This window comes from Electrona antarctica, assembly GCF_951216825.1.
Source record: "Electrona antarctica genome assembly, contig: scaffold_75, whole genome shotgun sequence".
NCBI classification, from domain to species: Eukaryota; Metazoa; Chordata; class Actinopteri; order Myctophiformes; family Myctophidae; genus Electrona; species Electrona antarctica.
This window is the reverse complement of record NW_027638494.1, coordinates 249,476-256,451: the sequence shown is the minus strand read 5'-3', so window position 1 is coordinate 256,451 and position 6,976 is coordinate 249,476. Positions and strand designations below refer to the sequence as shown.

General features: G+C 39.7%; 2 protein-coding genes across 2 annotated transcripts; both read left to right on the top strand.

Moving 5' to 3' along the window:
- The first annotated feature begins 1,583 nt into the window (after positions 1-1,583).
- Positions 1,584-5,057, top strand: LOC306918029 (uncharacterized protein). Its single transcript, XM_079530926.1, has 5 exons — positions 1,584-1,642; positions 1,803-1,888; positions 2,756-2,839; positions 4,262-4,456; positions 4,898-5,057. Exons 2-5 carry the CDS (start codon positions 1,807-1,809, stop codon positions 5,017-5,019), a joined length of 483 nt encoding a protein of 160 aa, XP_079387052.1. The 5' UTR covers positions 1,584-1,642; positions 1,803-1,806; the 3' UTR covers positions 5,020-5,057.
- On the top strand, positions 5,042-5,808 carry LOC306918031 (uncharacterized protein). Its single transcript, XM_079530927.1, has 2 exons — positions 5,042-5,069; positions 5,476-5,808. The coding sequence occupies exon 2, from the start codon at positions 5,544-5,546 to the stop codon at positions 5,796-5,798; it is 255 nt and encodes an 84-aa protein (XP_079387053.1). The 5' UTR covers positions 5,042-5,069; positions 5,476-5,543; the 3' UTR covers positions 5,799-5,808.
- Positions 5,809-6,976: the final 1,168 nt, after the last annotated feature.

The window sequence follows — 6,976 nt, the reverse complement described above, 5'->3', positions numbered from 1 at the left end:
TAGTCCAAATGAATTTGGCGGCATAGAGTTCGTTTGGAGGAGGGCGCTGTTGCATCACCGGATGTTGCGTTCAAAACAACTCGGAGGGATGAAATACACTAACCATGAGCACCGTGACTAGACTAGTTGAATTGATTGAATTGTCATCATTTCAGAACCCAGGTTTGCTGTGGGACCCCGTTCAATGAGTTTATTTTATTTTTTAATTCCAAGCAGTAAATAACCCGTGAGTTGATGAAGCATGTATGGATTATGGAATGTCGGATTTGCATTGGGCGCTTGAACATCTCCACAGCGGAATGACGTATGCAGCGTCAACTACGTTATCATCACGCAAGACGCAAGAGCAAATAGAGGGAATTTGGAGTAGAGTTTGTATGGTTTACGCACCAAATACTTTGTAAAAAAAACACACTAGGCCTATACATCTTGCTACCGCGGTGTTCCTTCTGCAATCTGCACAAGTACAGCCTCGGAATCTGATCAAGAAACTTTTCAACGCGGAAGAAAACCATCTTGGTAAGTAATGCGACCAGAGCCTCAACTGTAATGTTATGGTAGACTACAGCTATAGCTAGTTTCTAGAACAACTCTGGAGCGAGCGGTCTACCAAAAATAACCCAGCTTTGAATATAATGATCCTACTACCATCTAAGTTTACCACTTTAATTGACATCGGCACGTCAAAACAGTGATTAATAAGAGATCAAGTCGCTTGTACAATATGTGTAGATCCGGTCTAGAGCGGATACGGAAACGGTCACTAAGCGTATGCATTGTGCACATGCAAATACTGGATATAGTAGGCGGGTCACGGGTGTGTGGACCAGATCTAAGCACTCAGCTGTAAATGGTATCCAAACTGAAAGCCTGTTGACGCGAGGTTAAGTTTTTGTGTATTATTTTAATGAATACATGATCAAATGTAATCCCATAGCAGAGTGAGTTTAGTTGAGTTTTACTTTGTTTTCCACTGCATGTAGGACTCCCTCCTTTAGCATGCTAACTATTAACTAACTAGTGCTTACTGGAAACAAGCTGTACAATCCAACAAAAACATTCTGATCATTTGATTAACACTTAACTAAGGCAAAACTTCAACGTGGCCAAGGATCCCATTTCTGGCGTTAGAATTGTGTAGCTCAACCCACAACATTTAGAAAATTCAGTTGTGAGCTTGTAGATCGGCTATTAATATTCCCCTCAGAATAGGGATGTTGGGGTTCAAGTGGTTAATCTAAACAAGATTTTGTTTTGCCCCCCTGTAGTAACTACTAGGGGTCCCGGACCACCTTTTGAAAGCCTGTTTTAAGCTATGGATAATATAGGGATGTGTATTATTATTATTATTATTTATTTGTTTTTGTTACTGTTGAGGGTCCATTTGGTTACTAACTCTCAATCATTTAGATGAGGACCACCTGGAACCCCCTCAAGCACCACTGGTGGTCCTTGGACCACTGGTTGAAAACCACTTTTTTGCCATGGCAACCCTAATTTAAACCTGATTAGAAGAATTCCCTACATCTGTTAAATCCCCCAAGCCTGTATCTTGATTGGAGTTAATCTGCATTCTCCACTCACTCAGCCCACTCACTCACTCACTCATGCTGCTGCACAGAGTCAGACACATTTTGGTTTGGTAGGCCTAAAGTCCTGTTTGGATGACAATACCTTTGCAACGGATTATTAGTTATTATTTTAAATAATTGATCTTGATTGATGGGTCACATTCCTAATGGATAATTCATACAACATGTCTGTTGAATTGTATCTTATATATATATTTCCCCTCCCCCCAGAGTCATGGCACAACCACGCGGTCGCAAAGGGAAGAAGATTTCACCAGAGGAGAACCCCTTGGAGGAGATCCAGCCGGTTATTGAAGGTAATGGTTTTTATTGAATCTTTGTTGTAAATACAGTGGTCTCGCATGGCCTCTATTGTCAAAGATGAGCTAAAAAAAAATCCCCCACCCCCCTGTAGTAACCATTAGGGGTCCTGGACCCCCTGTTGAAGACCTGTTTGAAGACCTGTTTTAAGCTATGGATAATAGGGATGTGTATTTTATCTTAACCCATTTAGGCATGACGTCAAAATTGAAGTCTTCTAAATTTTCTGAAAATGTTTCTATGTCAGTGGTGCTCAATATTTCATGTCAAGCCCAAGACCCCCAAAAATATATGTAATTGGCTGCTGACCCCCATCTGAAAATGGGAACTGCCCATAGATCCGAAGTCCCGTTAGTCCGAACATGCACTGCTCCCGTGCTTGCGGTTATGTTTAGGTTAGGATTAGAGATAGGGATAGTAATTTCGGAACAAGGAACCTTCTGACTAACGACACGGCACCCTGAAAATATGTAGTTCACTCTGAAATAATATATATTCAAAGATTTGAGACATTCACGATATTTCAAAAATAGCAGATCTACAAGCTTGTAACAACTAACTTTTAGTGCTAAGGGTCCATTTAGGTCCATTTAGTTACACTAAACAGGGACATGGTGTTCCCTGGGCCTGGACTGTGTAACATCCATGGCAACCTAAGCCTGATTAGAAGAATTCCCTACACCTGTTAAATCCTGCAAACCTGTATCTTGATTGGAGTTAATCTCCAATGCACAGAGTCCGACAGAGTGAATCACTATTGATCAATTAATCGGGCAAATCCTTAATGGATAAGCCATATAATCAGCTCAATGTTGATATGTTTCAACTGTACAACATGTCTGTTGAATCTTATTCCCCCATAGTCATGGCACAACCACGCGGTCGCAGAGGGAAGAAGAATTCACCAGAGGAGAACCCCATGGAGGAGATCCAGTCTGATATTGAAGGTAAGGTTTTTTTTTTTTAAGAATCTTTGTTGTAAATACATTGGTCTCGCATGGCACGAGATTGTCAGGGTCTCTATTGTCAAAGATTTATCACAGCCACACCAAACCTAGCTCTCTTTGAGAGCCACTGGGCAACTCTGACATCTGGAAAAAATCAGCCACAAAATGCCTAATAAAGTGAGTCTATAATAAAGGAACCCTTGCAGTTCCTTGAGGCGATTCCTTACAGGTTTGTAGCTGAGATCCTTGGAATTAAAAATCACACCTGTGTGAAGTGAGGGGCGCTCTTATCTTACACTATGATTAGGTGATGTAAAACAAATAGACAAAAATAAATTATCTTTATTTGTAATGGTTTATTGTTAATGGGGTTTTTAAAACAAACCTTGCAATAAAAAAATAAAAACATTAAACCTGTATATAGGAGGGCCTCAAAAAAAGTTTAAGAACCATTGGCATAGAAGATAATAGTCTACATGTGGTTCAATAATTACATATAATAAAGTTTAAAGATAAAATAAATAGGTAAATCTCATCATCGAAGGAAATTAAAGTATAGTTTTCAGATTTTCCTTTTTTTTTTGCAAACTGGTATTCAAACAGGTGATTATGGCCATGGAGCTGTAAATTATGCCATGTTACAAACCTGTAAGGGCCTTTTTGGAATCCCCTCAAGGAACTGCCAGGGTTGGTGGATGTATAGTTAAAATTAGACTTCTTTCAGATGCCAGTGCACAGTGGCTCTCAAAGAGAGCTAAGCTTTCTGTGGCTGCGATAAGGAGCAGGCCCACAGGGAAGAGTGTTAGGGAGCATGCAGAGGCCCTGGCCTGCCAGCTGAGAAACCAGCATGAGGTGGCAAGTGGGTGCTTTAATTTTTTGATCACTGTTCATTTATTTCATTCTCTATGGTTTTAAATCAGTTTTCCATAATCTGGTTGCCCGACTGCCTGTGAAAAGTAAATCAACAGTTCGGGCAACTGGAGTTTGCTTTCAGGATGTTCAGGATCTGTATTACACTGAATGCATGAATGACATCAAGCCCTACACATACATGCTATATACTCTCAGTCATACAAGTTGATCACCAATCACATCGATATGCTGAACCCCATAACACTGACTGTCAAGTGCATTCCATCTTCATTACATATTATTGGCTATTTATGAAGAACAATGCTACTTTGTACTACTAGCAGTTTCGCTCATTCTGGATTTTCCAAGTGACTGTTGCCACTCGGCAGTTATCGTTTGGATTTAATGTTTTTTTTTTTTTCAAATGGGCAAATGTTAACTATTTTATAATGGAAAGTGTACTTTTCGGGCACGTGGGCATGACCTTTGGGCAAGTAGAACATTCCTTACAAAGCGAGAACAGCTTAGTAAAGACAAAGTATTGAATACATCTTTCTGCATCCTTTTCAGTTGAAGAGGTTCAACAAACTATGGCGTCCACCATGGATAAATCTAAGAGTGATTTATACCAGATGAAAGGGCAAAACCGGCTCCTCAAAGAGGAGATTCGTATCTTAAAGGAGGAGAACCGACTCCTCAAGGAGCAGCGAGACTTCAATCTAGAGAAGGCTCGCTTCTCAGAGGCCGGCCCCCTAACTTCAAAAGGTAACTAGACGGTTCCTCCCAAAAACAACATGTAAGGCTCTACTACAATCTAGTCTTGATTAGTTAAAGCAGGGGTGGGAAACTGACGATGGAGGGCCACTATTATGTCCACACTCACTCCAGAGGGCCACATTGCTGTCGTAGCAAAAACTAGCCGATCTACAAGCTCAAAACGTGTCGCAGTGCGATGTGTTTTGAGCTTGTAAATCAGCTGTTTTTGCTATATTTGAATTTAAATCCTGAATAATATTTTGCTATTTTTTAATTTGAATCCTAAAAAAAGTAACCTTTTTTAATTTAATTGCAAATGCATTTAGTTAACATAAGTACTCATGTTATTGGTTTTGTGGTGCTGCTGCAATTATCATGTCTTAAATAAAAAAGGATGGAAATAACGAACGTATAGATTTGCTTTTAACTTTTACATTTGCTAACTTTAAGGGTCACGCAAAAGGAGCCGTGGAGATTCCTCCGTCTCCTCGGACTCCGATTCCTTCTCCAAAAAGAGGAAAGAGAAGAAAAGACAGGAAGTCGTCGTCTTCTTCAGGCTCCTCTTCAGATGACCGCAGGCCGAAGAAGAAGCGGAAGAAGTGGGCTTCATTTGTAAAGCGAGGTAAAAAAAGATTACTCACATTGCTTCTTTCTGTACAATACATGCGTGCGTGCGCACACACACACACACACACACACACACACCCCTGTTATGTTACTTACATCAGTGGTTCTCAAAGTTGATTTCAGGGACTCCTTGTGGGTTTCCTTTAGGGGATTCTAAATTGATTCATACAAGTCTAATTCTTGATAGTGTACAAGGACATTTATGCTCTGTCAGAGTTAAAGGGGAACCTTGAAATTTGAGAAACACTGGCGCTTACATCACACTGCAGCACCTAATGCACCAATGTTTTTGTAAGTGCCAGGTGTCCAGGGCTAGATCAATTTAAGCCTGGAATGTAGTACTGATCATCATTTGAATTATAACAGTCTTAATTTATATATTTTTTTCTTTTCTCTTGTAGTTCAGAGCCCAGAGGATGTGACACATCGCTATAAAAAGTTCCTCAAAGTCTTCAAGAAGACCCGCAGCATGTCGAGGACCTGCGAGGAGCTTTATGTGGACCGGAACACCATTGCGGGGACAGCGGTCATCGCGGATGTCCTCATTGCGGGAGAGGCTGGGGATTTTGGAGAGCTTCCAATGATTAGAGAAAAGCAGAGTTTGGCAAGCTATGCCAAAATATGCAAAGCCTTTTTAGATGATAATCTTCCTCTTCAACAACAAGTGGAGAAGATGAGGAACAACACAGAGCTCCTCCGCATTGCATATAAGCTGCAGAAATGAGGGGCATGTGGGCCAGGTAAACCATCTCGGTCACAGGAATTCACATTATCAAGTGTCTTCAGAGGACCTGTCTGGCCTGGGTGGGTGCCAGTACCGGGTGAGTGTTTTTCAGAAACCAAAAAGTGGAAAAAAAACATCTACCACTTTTTGGTTTCTGCAAAACACTCACCCAGTGCTTGGGGCCAGACCGGTCTGCAGGAAAACGAATGATAATGTGAATTCCTGTGACTGAGATGGTTTAAATTTTATTTAAGTTTTATAATTCTTGTTTGCTGTTGCATGTTGTTGAGATGTTTGCACTGAGCTCATCTATCTTTTTTTTTTTTTTGTAAAGAGTTTACAGATTTGGCAGTTTACAGTACATAGTGAAGTCCAATTTGTAAAAGAGTGTAAAAGAAAATTGTATTATGACACTGTTCCTGTTGCATTGTTTGCACTGAGATGTTTGCACTGAGCTGAGCTCATCTATCTTTTTTTTTGTAAAGATTTTACAGTTTACATATTGAAGTCCAATTTGTAAAAAAGAGTGTACAAATTGTATTATGACACTGTTCCTGTTATTTGCACTGAGGTCATCTTTATATTTTTTGTAAAGATTACAATTTATCTTTGACAGTATTTGTCACAGGGTGGTGTGTGTGTGAGGAGGTGTAATTATAATGGAAATGTCACGTGTGGTCCATCTTTCTAACTACTGGGTAAAGACTAGGTAATTATCAGACTTATTGCCCATTGTTCAACTCTTTATAATTAGACGCTACAATTACCAGGTAAGTACATGGTAATATTGTGGAAACAACACGCTTTCTTTTACAGTCCAGTTCTACCGTAATTACTGTGTAAATACCAGGTAAATATTTGTGTAAATACTGAGAGAGTACCAGGTAATATAATGGAAACAAACCACGCTTTCTTTTACAGTCCAGTTCTACCGTAATTACTGTGTAAATACTGAAAGTACCAGGTAGTAATATGGAAACAAACCACGCTTTCTTTTACAGTCACAGTTCCACTTTAATTACTTAGTGTATATACTAGGTAAATACAAATCACACTTACTGGATAAATAGCAGGTAATTACCAGTTAAATATTTTCTAGTTAGTGGGTAAATGCTGAGTAATTACCAGGTAAAACATGGTAGTTATCAGGTTAATATCTGGTAATTACAATGTAAATA

Excerpts from the sequence above, each read along its gene's own strand:
- LOC306918029 (XM_079530926.1), top strand. The coding sequence starts at position 1,807 with ATGGCACAACCACGCGGTCGCAAAGGGAAGAAGATTTCACCAGAGGAG. Across the intron at positions 1,889-2,755 it reads GATCCAGCCGGTTATTGAAG|TCATGGCACAACCACGCGGT; the intron begins GTAATGGTTTTT and ends ATTCCCCCATAG. Across the intron at positions 4,457-4,897 it reads CGGCCCCCTAACTTCAAAAG|GGTCACGCAAAAGGAGCCGT; the intron begins GTAACTAGACGG and ends GCTAACTTTAAG.
- LOC306918031 (XM_079530927.1), top strand. The coding sequence starts at position 5,544 with ATGTCGAGGACCTGCGAGGAGCTTTATGTGGACCGGAACACCATTGCG.